We start from the raw sequence: 20,235 nt of genomic DNA on the forward strand, positions 1-20,235 counted from the left end.
CCGACTTTAAAAAAATGTAAACAGTATTTGTGAAAGGAATGTCAAACAAATTGCAATCAAAATAAGAAGTGTGATTAGCTATTGTGTAAACTGTTGCAGAAATGAACAAGTATGGATTCTGGGAGGAGTAGTGTTGCGCTGAGCGAATGGGCCCACCGGATGACATACAGATAGCCCAGCATTTGTATGATTAAATCAGTCAGTGATATTGTAAAGTGTTAGGGCAGTTAGTGTACGTGGGAAAAGGCTGAGCTAAGAATCAGGTGATGTTGAAGTCTGTAGATAGGGAATTGAAAACAAAAAAAAACACAAATTCAGGAACCTGAATCTGGAATATACTCAATTTTAGAGCAAATTATGTGAATAGAATCACAAAATCCCTACAGTGTAGAAACAGGCCCTTTGGCCCAACAAGTCCACAACAAACCTCCAAGCATCCCACCCAGACCCATCCCCCTATAAACCACCTAACCTACACATCGCTGAACACCACAGGCAATTTAGCATGGCCAATCCACTTAGCATGTGCATCTTTGGGCTGTGGGAAGAAACCGGAGCACCCGGAGGGAACCCACACAGACATGGGGAGTATTGGTTAACTGAAAAACAATGTAGACAATATTCTGGTCGCCTCGATCAGCTGGCACAACATGCTGGTTCCATTACAGCCTTGAATGCGCCTTCGGTGTGGTGTCTGTATTTGTACTTTTATGTACAAAAGGGTTGATCCCCAAAGGCACCTGCGATCGTTAATTTGGTGATACACCTCATTGCTGTATTCTTTGCATCGATGCTAGTTATTGTCATTATAGTTTTAATCGTGTAGTGCAGGTTACATACTCTTATTATACATTCTCTTGTGGCTTTTGCTAACTTCCATCTGCATTTGCAATTGTAGCATGAGATGTCAAATATCAATAGGGGTAGAATGTACAGGATGGGCCAAAGGGAAAAAATTAATGATGCTGTTGGACAGCTGCATGAGAAGATAGATTGTATAGGATGGGCAGAAGGGCTAAAATGGTTGATGATACTCGACAAGCTGCATGACCTTGGATGAGTCCTGTGGACATTCCCGTGCCACAGACAGCACAACTAAAAATCCTGTTTCGTCTAATGTATCCACTGTTTTCTGTGCTAGTTGTTTGCAATACTGTATGAGAGAGAGAGTTTCGTTCCAAGGCTGCTGGACTTCACCTCAGACTGGGATTGTGGACAGTGCCAGGAATGAACCTAAGTCTCTAGACCAGCCATTGATCGAGGGGTCCCCAAAGAGCAGAGGGATGTGAGACTTGTTGCTTATTTTTCCTTATTCTCTTCCATTTATCATTACCACCATAATCGTTTATTATTTCCATTATACTCATTTATTATTACTAGTAAACATTCATATTTAAGCAAGTTGCTGTTGTTGAGTCTTCTCCAAATTGTATTTACCCTGAATCTGATACACGCTGTGATCTGGCGCAGCCTCTGTAACCTTCCAACATATAACAATTGTAGGCCATGAAAGTTGGAGAAATCAGCCCAGTCATCGCCCAAGGAGTTTGAGTGGCTGAGGTAACCTGAAGGTTAGACCAAGTAATGGTGGCAAATTTCCCACCTTGAAGGGAAAAACAAAAGCAGGCCGGCTCGTGGCTCCCAATACTGACGGTAGTTTTTTATCCACGATTTTAAATTTAATGAATGACATTTAAATGGCCCAGCTGCCAAGACGATTTTATAAACTCACATTTCTGTGTCATTAATAAAAACAAAGTGCTGAAGAAGCTCAGCAGGTCTGACAGCATCTGTGGAGAGAGAGAGAGAGAGAGAGAGAGAGATAGAGTGAAACAGAATTAGTGTTTTTGATCACAATGCAACTTCTTTGGAGCTGATGGGGGCTGGAAAATTAATCTTGTTGGATTTAAAATATTAACACAATTTCTCTCTCCACAGTTCTTGCCAGACCTGCTGCGTTTCTCTAGCAATTTCCGCTTTTCTTTCAAATCTCTAGCATGCACTGTACAATGTTTTTATATCTCTGTGTCACTAAGCGAGCCTCTTGATTATTAGCCCAGTGGCATAACCAGCATGTTACTGCACTCTGAGAGATTATATATGATACATTTTCAGGCCTGTGGGTAAAGAGGCTTGGGGCCAAAGTGGACATATCTTTCCAAGGAAACAAGGATTTCTTCCGTGCTGTAAGACTCTTGGGCCTGTGGCTTACCTCCCTGGGTCAGGGGTGGCTCGAGCTGCGACTCTGACAGCTCCTTTGTGGGGTACCACATCCACTTTCAATTCACATCAGACCTGTCACTTCTGACCATCACAGTCAACCCTTATATTGTTGAACACATTTCTGTTAAATATGCCATCGAATTTGGAAAGAAACTGCTTCCTTTTGCCACACATCTGACATAATTGACCACATCAGTCAAGAGTTCCAAATATCGCAGCACATTCTCAAGTCTTTCCCCTGAAGTCCAGTCGATGGAAATCTAAGGAACTGCCACTCAGCTTGACAACCAGTGAATAGAAAGAACAAACCTATTTGTAATAGTTGCTGATTCCTTTTTTTAAGCCTTTGAATAACACAATGGCAGCTGGACATTAAACTGATATACTTTGCTCATCTCAGTAGAGATGTACAGAAATCTAAGGAACATTCCCAACCCCCTTGACACCCCTCCGCCCCTCCCAAAAAAAACAGCCCCATCTGTCCTACCTACAAATAGCTGGCTGTTGAGCTGTAAGTGGATGTGTCCATCATCTGGGGCCTCCTGAGTCTTGCTTGGCAGGTGATCCACTTGAAGAGACGCCTCTTTGATATTTCGCTCCGCTCTGACATAATGCCACTGATTGTTGTTCAGATGGGTGGAAGACTTCACAATAACCTCCGATGGACCATTACCCACGTCGAATGAGAACAGCACTTCTACTGGGGCTAGAAAATCACATATCACAGTGTTAGACTCCGAACACAACATACTATCTAAGAAAAGTGCTCTGGTATTATAAAGGAGAGCATTTATATACGTAGGTAGTGATTTTCAGGACCTCAGAATGTTACAGCCAATTAAGTACTTTTTAAAGAGTAGTTGCTCCAGAAATTGCAGCCAGCGATTTGTACACAGCAAGATTTCACAAACAGCAATGAAATAAATGAAGATAAACTGTTTTTAATGTGTCGATGAAGGGATAAATATCAGCCACCTCATCAGAGATGACACCTCAGCTCCTCTTTGAAAGAGTGCCCTGGAGTTACTTGCATCAGCCCATATCTGGCATCTGAATCAAGCAACAGCTTTCCAATAGTGCAGTGGTCCTTCAGTACACACTCGACCTTTGACTACTGTGCTCAATTTTCTGAAGTGGGACTTGGCCCCACCATCTTCTGATTGACAGTTGAGAGTGCTGCCTCAGAGTGTCACACTTGACTGCAATAATGCTAACATTCATCAAAACTGCGACCTGCAATGGCCACAAAGTGACAGTTGAGTCCAATGGCTGCACTCTCACTTTAATGACACAGATGACCATGAGCTCATACCCTGACACCCAGACCATAAACTGGATTGACACTTTGTGCAAAGCTGAGGGTATGCTGCACTGCCAGATTGACTGTTTGTCCAGATGAAACACCCAGTTGAGTCCCTGTCTGTCTACATGTAGATGTATGTATGGCATCATATCAACTGGCTAGTAAGCCAGGAGCCAGGCTAATGTTCTGGCAACATCGGTTCAAATTCCATCACGGTAAATGCTGAAATTTTAATTCAAGAACAAAAAACACTTTTTGGAATTAAAAGCTAGCCTAAGAGTAACCACATGAACACTGTTGATTACCATTAAAAGACCCATCAGGTTCATTGATGCCCTTTAGAACAAAAAACAAAGAAGAGTACATCACAGGAACTCGCCCTTTGGCTCACAAGGACTGTGCTGACAAAAGACATCCTTCTAAAAGAGGCAATGTCTTAGTGGTATTATTGCTAAACTATTAATTCCGAGACCCAAGTAACGTTCTGGGAATCTGGGTTTGAATTCTGTCATGCAGATGGTGGAATTTGAATTTTAAATAAATTTGGAATTAAGAGTTTAATGCCGACCTTTTTGCCAGAGATATCCATCTGGTTCACTAATATCCTTTAAGGAGGAAAATCTGCCATCCTTACCTGGTATGGTCTACATGTGACTCCAGACCCACAACAATGTGGTTGACTCTTAACTGCCCTCTGGGCAATTAAAGATAGGCAATAAATGCTGGCCTAGTCAGGAATGCCCTCATCCTTTGAGAGAATAAAGAACTTTTTCCCCTCTACAGGTTGCAGGGAAACTTGGATAATATGCAGAATTGGGCTGAAAGGTGGCAAATGGAGTTCAATGTGGATAAATGTGAAGTGATTCACTTTGGGAAGAATAATAGGAAGGCAGAATACTGGGTCAATGGAAAGATTCTTGGTAGTGTGGATGTGCAGAGGGAACTTGGTGTCCATGTACATAGATCCCTGAAAGTTGCCACCCAGGTTGATAATGCTGTTAAAAAGGCATATGGTGTGTTAGGGTTTATTGGTAGCGGGATTGAATTCTGGATCCGTGATGTCATGCTGCAACTGTACCAAACGCTAGTGCAGCCTCATTTGGAATTTTTCCTGCAGTTCTAGTTGCCTCATTACAGGAAGGATGTGGAAGCATTGGAAAAGGTGCAGAGGAGATTTACCAGGATGTTGTCTGGTCTAGAGTGCAGGCCCTATGAAGAAAGGCTGAGGAACTTGGGTCTGTTCTCATTGGAGAGAAGGCAGCTAAGAGGGGATTTAATAGAGACATACAAGATGATCAGCGGATTAGATAGGGTGGACAGTCAGAGTCTTTTTCTGAGGATGATGGTGTCAGCTTGTACGAGGGGGCATTGCTACAAATTGAGGGGTGATAGATTTAAGACCGATGTCAGAGGCAGGTTCTTTACTTAGAGAGTGGTAAGGGCATGGGACGCCCTACCTGCCAATGTAGTGAACTCAGCTACATTAGGGGCATTTAAACAGTTCTTGGATAAGCATATGGATGATAATGAAATGGTGTAGGGGGATAGGCTTAGATTAGTTCACAGTCCGGCATAACATCGAGGGCCGAAGGCCCTATTCTGTGCTGTATTGTTCTATGTTCTATGTTCTATGTCCTATGTTCTACGAGGTCCATATCCCTCTATTCCCTGTCTATTTATGTATCAGTCAAATGCCTTTTAAACGTTTCTATTGTATCTGCTTTTACCATCACTTCTGGCAGCACATTCCAGGCAGTTACCACCCTCTATATAAAACCCTACCTCTTACATCGCCTTTAAACTTACCCCTTTCATTTCTAACTTATGTCCCTGAGTAATTGGCATTTCTATGCTGGGAAAAGGACTGCATCTGTTCTCTCTAGCTATATGTCTCATAACTTTGTTAGCCTCTTTCAGGTTGCCCCCTCATCCTTCAACATTCAACTGAAAACAAACCAAGTTCGTTCATTCTCCCCTCATGGCTAATACTCTCCAAACCAGGTAACATCTTGGTAAACCATTTCTGTACCTCTCCAAAGCCTTTACATCATTCTGGACTTATGGTGACAAGAACTGTATATGATATTCCAAATGTGGTCTAACTAACATTCTATACAGCTGCCACATGACTTGCCAAATATGGTATTATATGCCATGGCCAATGGAGATAAGCTTGCCACATGCCATCTTGATCAACTTGTTCATTTGTGTTGTCACTTTCAGGGAACTGGGGACCTGTACACCGAGATACCTCTATATGTTGATACTATTAAAGGTTCTGCCATTTACTATATACTTCCCTCCTTCATTAGAACTTTCAAAATGCATGGCTTCATATTTGTCTGTTTTAAACTCCATCTGTCATTTCTCCACCAAAGTTTCCAGCCAATCTGTATCCTGCTGTATTTTCTGGCAATTCTCTTCACTATTTGCCATTCTCCCGCTCTTTGTGTCATCCACAAATTTACTAATCAAGCCACCTACATACTCCTCAAAATCATTTACAGATATTGCAAACAACAGGGCTCCCAGCACTGATCCCTGTGAAACACCAGTGGGCCCAGGCCTCCAGTCAAAAAAACGCCCCTCCACTGCTTTTCTGAAGGACGGTCTAGTCCCAAAACGGCAGCTTTCCTGCTCCTCTGATGCTGCTTGGCCTGCTGTGTTCATCCAGTTCTACACCTTGTTATCTCAGATTTTTGAGCATCGGCAGTTCCTACTCGCTCTGTAACAATTTTAACCCCTCCACTGCTACTGTCTGTCTTCTGTAACTGAACCAGTTCTATATCCATCTTACCAGCCCACCACAGATCTCATGTGACTTCACCTTCTGTGTCAGCTTGACATGAGGGACCCTGAGGGAGCCTTGTTTGAGTCCAGATAGACAACATCCACCACTCTGCTCTCACCGATCTTCTTTGTCATTTCCTCATAAACTTAATCAAGTTTGTGAGATATGACCTCTCCTGTGCGAAAGGTATCCTGCTTATAACAAATAAGTCCATATTTTTCTAAATGTGGGTAAATCCTATCCCGAAAAGTCTTCTCCAATAATTTTCTGACATAAGTCTCACTGGCCTGTAATGTTTTTTTTTGGATTATCCCTGTTGGCCTTCTTTATACAAAGAAACAACGTTGGCTATTCTCTAGTAGTCTGTGACCTCGCCTGTGACTAAAGAGGATACAAAGGTTTTTTGAGAAGATTTGTCTCTTGGGTTGTGGGAGAGGTTGTAGACATGTTCATTGAGCCAGTGTGTTTGGATACAAAGATTTCATACAAGACCCCAGCAATTTCTCAACTGCCTCCCTCAACATTCTGGGACAGATGCCAACAGAGCCTAGGGACTTCTCTACTTTAATGATTTTAAAATACACAACTTCTCCTCCTTTTTGTATTGTTATGTCCTAGAATATCAACATACCCCATCCGAGCTCACCGTCTACCATGCCCTTCTCTGTGAACACCAATACAAAGTATTTGTTAAGGACCTCATTCATTTTCTTGAGCTTCATGCATAAATTTTCTCCTTTGTCCTTGAGTGAACCTTCCCTTTCCATAGCTACCCTCATGCTCCTAACACTAGCACAAAATGCCTTGGTGTTCTTTTTGCCAAATACATTTCATAGCCTCTTTTGACCTTCCTAATTCCTTGTTTTGGTTTTCTCCTGCTATCTTCGTATTCCTTAAGGGCTCTGGGTATCTTCAGTTTCCCAAGCCTCACATATGCATCCATTTTCTTTTTGACTAAGTTCTCAATTTTTCTTGCCACCCTTATCCTTCTCTTTCACAGGAACATGCTGGACCTGAACTGTAATCAACTGGCCTTTCAAAGATTCCCACATGGCTGATTTGACTTACCCTCAAACAAACATCCAATCTATATTCCCCAGTTCCTGCATTATATTCTGGTAGTTAGCCTTCCCCCAGTTTAAAACTTTCACCCAAGGGCTACTCTTATTTTTGTCCATAAGCGTTCTATAAAACTTAGAAAATTATGGTCACTATTCACAAAATGCTCCCCACTGAAACTTTGATCACCTGATCAGCTCATTCCCCAATATTGGGTCAAAATATGACCATTCCCTAGTTGGGCTATTTACTTCATCCACTGGACTCTTTACATAATTTTTCTAAAAGCATCCTGGGCACATCTAACAAGATCCTTCCCATCCAAACGCCTGGAACTAAGCAAGTCCTAGTTAATGTGGTGGAGGTTAAAATCACTCACCACAACAGCCCTGTTGTTTTCATATTTTTTCATAATATGACCACACATCTGTTCCTCTGTCATTTGCTGGCTATTGGGAGGCCTGTAGTACAATCATAGAATCTCCACAGTGTAGAAACAGGCCCTTTGGCCCAAAAAGCCCACAGCAAAGCTCAGAGCATCCCACCCAGACTCATCCCTCTCTAACCCACACATCCCTGAATACTATGGGCAATTTAGCACGGCCAGCTAGCCTGCACATCTTTGGATTGTGGGAAGAAACCGGAGCACCCAAAGGAAACCCACACAGATATGGGGAGAATGTGCAAACTCCACACAGACAGGTGCCCAAGGGTGGGATTGAACCTGGGTCCCTGCTGCTCTGAGGCAGCAGTGCTAGCCACTGTGCCATCGTGCCACCCAATCTCACCAACATGATTGGACCCTTCCTATTTCTGAGCTCAACCCCTCTGCCTCACTGGAAGAGCCATCCAAAGGGTCCTCCCTCAGTAGTGTAGTGATTTCCTCCCTAATTCTTCCCCATCTCTTTTACACGTCTCTCTATCTCACCTGAAACATCTAAGTCCTGCTACTTTAAATACCCAATCTTGTCCTTCTTGCAACCAAGTCTCTTTGGACAAGGAAATCTGTTGTCCTTACTTGGTCTGGTGTACATGTGACTTCAGACCCACACATAGTTAATTAGGGACAGGTAATAAAATCAGGCCTGGCCAGCAATGTCCATATCCCATGTACCAATTAAAAACAGTCCATGACACTGCTATAGTCAGATTGAGGAGATCTTGCAGCATGTTTGCATGAAATATTGTGTTTTGATGTCTTTCAGAGTAGGGTTACTACAGGAAATGTTATACATTTTATGTTATATATTTTTACCCAACAAAATATTTTGAAGGAACATGTTCCCTGTGTTTCTCTGCAGCCAGGAACATAGGGACACAAGTGTGATGATAGATTGAGACAGAGGTATGAGTAGTCTGTTTCAAAGCCCATAAATCAACAGCTTGTGAGGCCTTGCATTTTTTTCTAAAGTCAGAACAATAGAAGCTACCTGAATGGGTGATGTTAAGCTCCCACAGAGCCAGGAATTTTAGTTTTAGTTTTTCAGTAGCTGTTGCTGGGGTCTTGAAACTGGGCTTGAAAGCTGCAGTACATCTCTCCCTGCTATTGTCTCCCTCCAAGAGTTTTCTCTTGATGTTTTTCCTCCTGGATAGGAGAAGTGCCTGTGAGAGAATGTATTTTACTGAATTTGCCTTTGCCAAGGGTGTGTTTATGGGATGCTACTATATTAGAAGAGTTACTGTTTTGTAGTTAAATAATCCATTATTCTGTTAAATTTTCCAATAGAGGTAAATTATTCCAATTCTTTCTTTTGATGTATTAACTACCTGACACCAGGTTGTAGCCCAGCAGGATTATTTGAAAATACAAGCTTCCCGAGGTCAGTTCCTTCTTCAGGTGTAGTGTGAGACAAGGGGTAACACAGAATTTATGAGGAGAGATTTACAACCCTCTGCTTGTAAATTCTCTACCTTATACCCTCTCTCTCAAAATATGCCTGAAGAAGGAGTTGAGCTCCGAAAGCTTCCATTTCTAAATAAACCAGTTGGACTCTCACCAGGCCATAGTGTGATATTTGGCGTCGTCCACTTCATCCAACACCTGCATCTCCACATCATATTTTAACTAAAACATATGAATAAGGTGTGTTTTGCTTCAAGCCTGGCCCTTGCCTTTAAAATAAGTAAAAGTTTGGGTCTAGGCTACCTTCTTAATATATTTTGAGGGAGTTTGGTCTGGTCCATTAAAACAGGGAATTGGAGCAGGAATAGCCAAACTCTTGAGCCTGTTCTGCCACTCGGTTGATGCACTGTTGATCTTCTCCCTGATTCTCATTTTCTCACAATATCCCCATGTCCGTTGTTATCTCTCACAATTGAAGTCTATCAATCACTGCCTTAAGACTACTTAATGACTGAGCTTCTACGGCCCTCCAGGGCCAGATTAACTGCCCTTTGAGTGAAGAAATTCCTCCTCATCTCAGTCCTAAATGGCCTGCACCTTAGTCTGAGACTATAGATTCCTGGATCTGGAACTCCCTCAGATCCCTCACTCCAGGTATCCCCAGCCAGAAGAAACATCCTTCCTGCATGTATCCTGCCAATCCTTATAAGGGATTTGTATGCTACATGAAAATCACATCTCACTCTTCTGAACTCAAACTTATGGAGAAATACACAGCTTTCAATTGAGTTCCAGTCTGTAATGAGTTCCCCTAACCTGAGCAAAGTGACACAAGCCTCATTATCCAATGACAAAAGAGCAGGCAGGAGCAATGACTGCCCAATAAGCCTTATGAATGGCTGCTGGGTGAGAATTGCATCAGTTCCTGCATGATAGCCAGATGCAATCCAATTATCGAGGCTCACATGGTGAGTTATTTGAAATTTCGACAAGTTATCAGAAGGTACATTTGGAACTGCATGCAAACAGAAAGCTGAGGCACGGAGGAAAACAGGCAAACAGTTATGACAGAAGTGTACATGGGTAGTCAGGGAATGATGATTCACAGAAACTAGGAGCAGGATTAGCCATTCAGCCCTTTGAGTCTGCTCACCATTCAATGTGGTCATGGCTGACCCTCTAATGCAGTGCCTTATTCTTGATTTTATCCCTCATTCTTTGATGTTTTATTTAATTCCTAATGTTGCTTGTTTCCTTAGCAAGGACCAACCTCCATTGGATGCTCGCTACCGAATCAGTAAATGAGTGTGGAACCCATGAGCACTGATAGGCAATGTGCAGCACTCTATAAGAGTGAATATTGTACAATAGCAGGCTGTATATCTACAAGATACGCTGCAAATAGTTCAAAGAATTTCCCATAACACCCCCTAAATCCATGACCTTTCTTCCCCACGCAGGTCAAAGAGAGCAGATACCTGGGAACACTCTCACGTGCTTCTTTCCTTCAAAGCCACACACCATGCTGACCTGAAGCTTTCTCACCATTCTTTCGCTGTTGCTGGGTCAAAATTCCAGAATATTTGCTGTAAATCAGGTCCCTCTGTGCCCAAGGGCAGCAGTGGTTCAAGAAGGCAGCTCATCATCACTTTCTCAAGGGCCATTTTGTCATTGGGTTAGTAATCCAGAACCCCAGGCTAATGTTCAGAGGACAAAGTATCAAGTCCCAAAATAGCAGATGTGGAAAATTGATTCTGGTTCACTCATGTCCTTTAGGGGCTGAAATGTGCCATCCATACCTGATCTGGCCTGCACGTAACTCCAGGCCCACATCAATGTGAATGCCACTCAACAACCCACTGGATAGTTAACTTCTGGCTTAGCCAGTAATGCCCCCATCATAAGAATGAATTTAAAATAAGTAGTGGTCCCAAGTCAGACCACAGTAGTTTCTTTTTGCAGATGTATCCTCTCCACGCCACTACCAACCCCAAGCCTCCCTCTGCAGCCAAAAGTGAAGAAAAAAGAATGCAATAATTTAATGGCTTAGCCAATCTTTTTATTCAGAGCATCTCCTTTACTCCTTCGTTATGGAGCACGGTGAAGACAATGGGGATGTTTGCGCAGTACTGGCCTAAGTACTAGCAGAATCAAGCCTGCACAGTACATACTGGCCATGAAAATAAACACAGTCTCAGTTGTAGGTTTTCTGCATGCCTCAGAAATCTGATAGCAGTCAAAATTAAATAGAAGGAAAACAGAGATAATGGGAACTGCAGATGCTGGAGATTCCAAGATAATAAAATGTGAGGCTGGATGAACACAGCAGGCCAAGCAGCATCTCAGGAGCACAAAAGCTGACGTTTCGGGCCTAGACCCTTCATCAGAGAGCAGAGAAGGAAAACAGATGTCTTTCACACTGAATGCTAAGATGCAGGCATACGCAGAATAAAACAGGTGAAGAATATTCTTTTATATTCTTCCATGGAAGATGCACATCTTTGGCAAAGACAGCATCTGTTTTCCATAGGGCAGTTAAAAGTCAATCACATTGCTGTTGGTCTGGAGTCACGTATGGGTCAGATTTTCTCTCCTAAACGGACAATAATTGTCAGCACGTTAAATGGTCACCATGAGGTTAGCTTTTGTTCCGGATTTTTATTAAACTCAAATTTAACACTCAGCCATTGTGGCACTTGAGGTCATGCCTCCATAACATTAGCTAAGGGATGAGGATTACTAGCCCAGTGACATTACAAGATGCCACTCCTTCCCTGTGAAACTGAGGGGGCAAAATTAACTTCAGAAAGTGACACCTAGAGAAACAAACCTAAGTATTTCAGCCATTTGGTCAGAACTGACAAGCCATAGAAATCTCTTTCACAAGGCAAAGTAGGGGGCAATAGGAAGTGGAGTTGACCTGCCAACGGTTGGATGATGGATATCACAAAGCAGGTTGGCCACATAGGCTGTGTGCGGATGCCAGAAGACAGAGGAGCAGATCTTCTCCGAAGACTAGCTACAAACGGCAGTGTTGCCATCTATAATATGGTCCCCATGGACTAAGTTATAGCAGAATCCAAATATTACAGCATACTCAGAGGCACAAACTTGTGAAGTGATAATCTGTGCTGTCGAGCAAGCACCTCCAAAACACTCAATGCAGAAGGCCATTGATAGAGAAATAGTAGCATCCATTCAGCCCATCAAGATATTTGCTACTTATGACTGGTCTCTTAGAACACAACTTAGAATCTCTACAGTATAGAAGCATGCCATTCAGCCCATCAAGTCCACACCTACCCGCTGAAGGCACCCCACATTCTCCATGACTAATTCCCCTTGTTTGCACATTCCTGGAGTCTTGGGGTAACTTATTACGGCCAATCCACATAACCAACACATCCTTGGGCTGGGAGATGAAACCATAGCACCCAGAGGGGGCCCACGCAAACACAGGGAAAATGTGCAAATTCCACATGGATAGTCACCCACAGGTGGAATCGAACCCAGGTCCCCAGCGCTATTAGACAGCTGCGCTAACCAGTGAGCCATTTAGCTACCTTGGTACCAAGAAGTTTAACTGTCCAGCTACAAATGTCTATTGGTCTTAATTTTAAAACTTTCAACTAAACCCTAGCCTTAAAGTCATGTTGAAACAGTGTTCTCGATTTCCATAATCTTTTGCATGAGAACATGTTTCCTGACATCATTGCACAATGACTAAAACTGACTAGTTCTGTCCGAGCAAGCAAAATTGTATCTCTCTATCTACCCTATCAACTCACCTAAGGGTCTTAAAATGTCCCAATCAGATCATTCCTTCACTCTAAACTTCAAGATAATACAAGCATAATTTATCTCAAAGTACCAACACAGTTTGTGGCAATATATCAGCATGTTGCCAATCATACAATTTATGACTCAATGAAGCGTTTTAAATTAAAGCATGAGGTGTCAAAAATAATATCAGCATCACACGCCTTATTTTCAAAAAATCAGTCTTGGATTTGAGCTTCAGTGGCTGGGGAAGTGTTTATTGCCCATCACGAAACACCGTTGGGAAGGTGCCGGTGAACTGTTTTCTGCTGGTACTACTGGACCCTGTCGCTGTGGCAGACCCACAGCCCTTTTCACAGTTTGATATAACTGAAAAGTTTGCTCGGTCTTTTCAGGGGTAAATTAGGAGTCAACCATATTGCTTTAGGCCGAGAGTTGCAGGCAGGACAGATGTGCTATGTAGAGTAGATTTCCTGACTGAGCTAACATGCCAGCGCCAAAAGACTATAAAATAATATTTTTTTCAGAAATAGTAGGAACTGCAGATGCTGGAGAATCTGAGATAGCAAGAGATAACGAGATAAAAATGATTTTTTTTCTGAAGAAGGATCTAGGCCCGAAACTTCAACCTTCCTGCTCCTCTGATGCTGCTTGGCCAGCTGTGTTCATCCAGCTCTACACCTTGTTATCTCAAAATAATTGCTGTTTTTGTTTTAATGCCAAGAAAATGCTTGAAGTGTATGTTCCCGTGTCCTTTTCATTACAAATTAACTGACTTTGAGAAAATTGATTTTAATGAACTATACAATGTGCTTAAAATTCTCGCAGTCGCAAAGCCATGGCTATTTATTTTTGTTCCATATGTCACAAGGTAAGAGAATTATTTTCCCACTGGAAGCTTATTTGATTCTCCAGTCACAGATCTCTAAGCAACAAAATGTAGACTCTCAGTGTAAAAATTGCTCTGAGCATTTGTCCCAATGTATACAGGGCTAGATCTTATTAGAGCTGGGTATCTCATGGAGTGCCACATTTCTCAATTTTTTCCTCTGCCCTTCAGCTAAAAGAGAGTTTGGTTTTTAATTTACTCCACATGCAAAATTGATAATCGAATGGTGAGGGCGCTGAGTCAAGACGAGGGATCCGGTCCTCAGAAAGTTAGAAGGTTTTAGCTGTGACAGGCAGCATGTCAATGCAGGCTTGGAGGGCCAAAGGCTCTGTTCCTGTATTGAAATTTTCTTTGTTCTTTTTTGTTCTCAAGGCCTCTGAGACCTTGGTGAATGACAGAGTCAACATTCATCTTATCAACCATAACTCGTAAAGATTAAGAAAGCAACAGCTGGACAATGAAGAAACGACTTATAATAAGATCCGATCTACACCCAACTGCATGAACACTAACAGGCTTTATCAAACACAATGATATGTGAGGGATGGTAATTCAGAACAATTTCAGGACACCTACAGTCTTAGGCCAAGTTCATGTGATCTATTTTCACTGTGATACTGCGCCTTAAACACATGCTCAGACACTATTCTTGGATTAAAAGTACAGTTAATCTCTTAGTCTGCAGAATCATGGTCAATTGGAAGCAAACCACAAATCTGTGATGTGAATTTGTCCGCATACCTGAGAGCCTAAACTTTTTTCAATTCGAACATCTTGCGATTTTTAACCGTGCTTGAAAGTTTCACAAACTGAACCATCGGCAGGTATAGAGGAAGGCAAATACAGTTTTGGCACTGATTGCTGAAGAAATAGAGTTTAAAAGTAGACAAGAGTTGCTGCAATAGCACAAGGCTTTGACGAGACCACTCCTGGAGTATTGCATAAAATTTTGCTCCCCTTACTTGAGGAGGGATGCTGTTGCATCGGGGACCGTTCAGAGGAGGGTCATGAGATTGATTCCAAAGTTGTGGGCTGTACCTTGCGGAGGAGGATTGAACAGTTTAGGCTGAAACTCTCTGGAGTTAAAAGAATGACAGGCAATTGAATTGATGTAGACTACGCCACCACCTGCAACGTCCCCTCCAAACTACTCACTATCCTGACATACAAATATATCTTGTTATTCGTTCATTGTGGCTGGGTCAAAATCCTGGAATTCCATTCCTAATGGCATTGCGGATCAACCCACAGCACATAGACTGCAGCATTCAAGGCGGCAGCTCACCACCACATTCTCAAGAGCAACTAGGGACCGGCAATAATTCCTGGCCCAGACATGATGCCCACCTCCCCTAAGTGTTTGAAAAAAAGGACCTGGATAGGGGTCAAAGATTGGGGACTGGACAGGAAGAAAACAAAAACCTTTTGCAACTATGGAATATCTCAAATCACTTTATTCCTAATGAATTCACTGTTAGAATCTAGGAAACCTGAGAAGCAACTTGTGCAGGGCTGGCTCCCACAACTAGCAATGCGATAATGGCTGGATGATCTATCTTTCTGATGTTACTTTAGGAAATATTAACTCAAACAATGCAAAGAACTTCCCTGCTCTTTTCTAAAAAAGTGTCATTTGGAATCTTCAGAATTTTAAAGAGTTGAGAGGCCCCTCAGTTTAATTACTGATCAGAAAGATAGCAACTCTAAGAGTGCAGCTCTCTCTGTTCTGGAATGGGAATTGAATTCAGAATCTCCTGACCCATAGTAATTTGCTACCAACTGAGGTGGAGAGATAAAAGCAACAGAAAGGAAAGATATGCAATAAGAAACATTTACTTCTTATAGTCAAACAGACTGAATAGTGTCAGTAGTTACCAGTCAGCCCCAGAAAAGTTAACTGCTTATGCATTAACGATTGTCATTTCTATTAAAAAAAAGGTTGCTATGCTTTTAAGTAGGAAGAATGAAAGGTGACATTATTGGAAGGTGTAAGGTTCTGAGGTGACAGGATAGATGCTGAGAGGATATTTTCCCTCATGGGGTCTTCTAGCACTGGGAGAACACAATTTAAAACAAAGAGAGTCTCCATTTTAAAACAGAGGTGAGGCGAACTTTCTTTTCTCAGAGATTCATCAGTATTTGGAATTCTTCTCCACAGAGAAACCCAGTGGTGACTGGAAGTTGTATATATTCAAGGCTGGGCTTGAGAAATGTGTAACCTACAAAGGAGTATGGAGGACAGGTATGGAAATGGAATTTGGCTGCACTCAGATAGCCACGGTCTTATGGAAGGGCAGAGCAGGCTTGACGGGCTGAATGGCTATCTCTGCTCCTATATTGTACATTTGTCAGTTCTAAGAATCTGTGGCAGGTTTAACAGTCAAAGTTATATGCAAACTCATCAATGGATGGGAAGGCTAAACTCAATTTTCCATTTTCCATTTTACAGACTACATCATGGGAATTAGGAAAGTGGTGGCTTTTCCATCCAACATTGACACCTAGAATTCCAGTAGTGTTCCAGTGCAAAAGGAGGGAATTCAGCCCAATCGTGTCTGCAAATGGGTATCATTATCTCTGCCAATCTCCTGCTTTTCCTTATTACACAACATTTTTATCCAAATAATTGTTCAATAACATCTTCAATGCCTCAGTTGAACCTGCCTCCACCACATTTCCAAGCAGTGCAGTCCAGATGATAATGACAAGTTGTGTGAAAAGATTACTTTTCTCAGATCATCCTTGTTTCTTTTGCAAACAACATTAAGTCTTTGCCCTCTCATTTTTGTTTCACTTATGAGTGGGAGCAGTTTCTCCCTATCTCCCTATGATTTTGAAAACCTCTATCAAATCTCCTCTCAGCCTTCTTGTCTCCAGGAGAACCGTCTCCAATCTGATGAAGAGTCATTGACACTTGAAAAGTTAGCTTGCTCTCTCTCTACAGATGCTGCCTGACCCGTTGTGTTCTCCAGCATTTATGGCTTTCTGTACAGATTCCGGCATCTGCAGTAATTTGTTTCTAGTCTCCGATCTATCTTCATCACTGAAGTTTCTCATCCCTGGACCAATTCTTGTGCATTGCTTTTGAATTTTCTCTAATGCATTCATGCCCTTTACATAGTGTGGCACCCACAACTGTATTCAATTGTCCAGCTGAGATTAAAGCTGATTAAGTGGCTCCCATTCACCTTCTTGCCTGCATCTGAGTGGAAACCACATGTGCAATTTCTCCACATTTACTTCCAGTGGTGGTAGTCTCTGGGAGATTGTTGGAAATTAATATGGGATCAGTTTTTCATAATATATGTGTATGTTCTAATTTTCATTTTTAACTAAAATCATTGGAAGCAAAAATAAATGCAAATGTGCAGAGGGTGGCTGATCTTCTGTTAATCATTTTAAATTCTTGCTCAATGTTTGCCAACTGCATGTGTTGGAATCACAGAAAGAGGTTATTTCCTGGCATTCATGTTAAACACATATTCTATTCTTCTAATAAGGCTTGAAATCATTCATTTCAAACATAAATTTGACCTGTCTGTTCATAGGAAGGGCATTATTAAGCTGGAGAGGGTTCAGAAGAGATTTACCAGGATGTTGCAAGGTGTGGAAAGTTTAGGTTATGTAGAAAGGCTGGATAGGCTGGGACTTTTTTCACTGGAGTGTAAGAGGTTGCGAGGCAACCTGATAGAAGTTTATAGAATAACGAGAGGTATAGATAGAGTTAATGGTAGTTGTCTTTTCCGTAGGATGGGGGATTTCAAGACTAGAGAGTACATTTTGAAAATGAGAGAGATTTTAAAAATGGGGGGCAATTTTTTTACGCAGTGGATGGCTCAAATGTGGAATGAACTTCCTGAGGAAATAGTGTATACGAGCAAGGTTACAATGTCTAAAAGACATTTGGATAAATACATGAATAGGAAAAGTTTAGAGGGATACAGCCAGGAGCAGACAGGTGGGACTAGTTTAGTTTGGGATGATGTTTGGCGTGGACTGGTTGGACTGAAGGATCTATTTCTGAGCTGTATGGCTCAATGACACTGTGTCCTTTAAAACAACCAATAATGCGATTTAGCAGAAAGTCATTGAGCTGTCTAGTGATCTATGATTTGAAGATCTTAGATTCAAAACAAATTGTCCTGCATGTGACTAGAACTCTGAAGTGTTGTAGGTTTGCTCTGACTCAGTGCTAACTGTTCAACAGAAAACTAAATGTTCTCAGAGTACACACCAGATGACTCAACATCTCAGAAGCTCTTCACACAGTTTTTGTGGGCAGTAGCTTTATGACAACATGCAAAGCATCTCAGTTGTGTGGGTCTGACTGGTTGGACAAGAGAGTCTTTTCTTGTCCCTCAATCCTTCCAACTTTTAGGCTGTGGTCCTATCTGAGATGTTAACTTGTGGTTGACCAAAAATTTCTAGTGATTTCTGCTTCAGCTCAGATTACAATCCAGTGCTTCTCACATTTCACGTGATACTTACAGTTCAGCTCTATCCTTATGAAGTCCTTAATTCCGAGATTCTCTAGAAAAACTCCCGAAGAAGCAGTCGTTTTGAAGAAGAATGAAATGTCCGCACTGAGCTCGCCGTGGAACGTAGGGAAGTGCAGATATGAGGACTCAGTGTTGAATGATGCCGCATTCCAGTAATTACCTGTCAGAATCATTATTCCTCTGTTAGAGAGTGCAATTCACTTATTAGTACGATATTGCTCAACACTTGTTTAGATTGTCACTTTGCCATGATGACACAGTAAAGCACTCCCAATCTATAGCCATTCAAACATCTTTTATGAATTAAGCATCCCTCTGTTCAGCAAGACTCTGAATGGAACTGTCTAGATTATCCCTATTTGGTAATATCATAAAAGGTACTTACTCCTTGCTAGCACACAATTCCTTGGGTAAACAGAGAACATGGCTAGCTCTCCATGCCTTAGCATACCATCTGACCATGCAGATTTCCAAATAAAGCTTTAAGAATCATACAGCCCCTACAGCGTGGAAGCACGCCATTCAGTCCACATTGATCCTCCAAAGAGCATCCCAGCCACATTGACACCTGAAACCCTGCATTTCCCACCGCTAATCCATCTAGCCTTCATGTCCATGGAAATTATGGGCAATTTAGCACAGCCAATCTACCTAACCTATACATATTTGGACCGTGGGAGGAAACTGGAACACCTGGGGGAAACCCACGCAGACACAAGGAGAATGTGCAAACTCCACACAGGCAGTCACCCAAGGATGGAATTGAACCAGGTCCCTGATACTCTGAGGCAGTCGTGCTAACCACTGAGCCACTGCGCCACCCTAAATATCCAGTTCTGCTTGACATTTGCTCATGATGTTGTCTCCTTTGATGGAGGTCAATTTTCTCCTTCTTAAACTAAGTACTGACTATCACAAGGCCAGACAGAACCACACATCCATTCATTTCATCTTCAAGTTTCCTTGGTGATGTGTTTCTTTTCAAAGTTTGAGTTGTTTTCCTTGTAAATTTCCTCCAAAGCTTCTCAGTATAGTGTTACTTTCTTACCTAAATCCGAGCTAAATCTATCTCTTTTAAGCTTATTATACCTTGTTCTGCTTGCTTGCACTAAATTACATAATCCTGACTGGTACTTTAAATTCTGAGTCGTATTAGTGCTACTATCCCCATTATATGCTTCCTCAGTACTCTCCTATTCAACAAGATCCCATTTAGTTAAGTCTCACTTCATCAGTTGTGTTTTCTAATCCCTTAAATAGCACTCTTTGCACCTTCTTCAATTTAGCTAAGTATTTTCATTACTGAATATTACTGTAATACATATAGAATACTCAAAATACAGTGGAGACTGAGAGCAGTGACTCATTGTCCTCACTATGACTTGCAGGCTCAACACAGAGCAAGTGAAAAATGTGCTGAATCCAAGGCCTATACAGACGCAGAATTAGGCAGTGCAGGGAAGGCTATTTGAGCCATTATGCTTGTGTTAGTTGAGAGGCAATGGGAACTGCAGATGCTGGAGAATCCGAGATAATAAAATGTGGAGCTGGATGAACACAGCAGGCCAAGCAGCATCTTAGGAGCACAAAAGTTGTCATTTCGGGCCTAGGCCCTTCATCAGAAAAGGGGGATGGGGAGAGGAGTCTGACATAAATCGGGAGAGAGGGGGAGGCGGACCGAAGATGGATAGAGGAGAAGATAGGTGGAGAGGAGAGTACAGGTAGGGAGATAGGGAGGGGATAGGTCAGTCCGGGGACGACGGACAGGTCAAGGGAGCGGGATGAGGTTAGTAGGTGGGAAATGGAGGTGCGGCATGAGGTGGGAAGAGGGGACAGGAGAGAGGAAGA

General features: G+C 42.2%; 1 protein-coding gene across 2 annotated transcripts in view; it reads right to left on the reverse strand.

Annotated features, from left to right (window-relative positions):
* Positions 1 to 20,235, reverse strand: part of LOC125454249 (contactin-associated protein-like 5) — a 974,390-nt gene that overhangs the window by 264,624 nt on the left and 689,531 nt on the right. For both annotated transcript variants that reach the window (XM_059647525.1, XM_048534833.2), the window contains 2 exons: positions 18,377 to 18,547; positions 2,711 to 2,929 (listed from right to left, as the gene is read on the reverse strand). In XM_059647525.1, coding sequence (XP_059503508.1) covers positions 2,711 to 2,929; positions 18,377 to 18,547 — 390 coding nt within the window. The remainder of the gene's footprint in view (positions 1 to 2,710; positions 2,930 to 18,376; positions 18,548 to 20,235) is intronic.

The sequence above is a fragment of the Stegostoma tigrinum genome, chromosome 7 (genome assembly GCF_030684315.1).
Source record: "Stegostoma tigrinum isolate sSteTig4 chromosome 7, sSteTig4.hap1, whole genome shotgun sequence".
NCBI classification, from domain to species: Eukaryota; Metazoa; Chordata; class Chondrichthyes; order Orectolobiformes; family Stegostomatidae; genus Stegostoma; species Stegostoma tigrinum.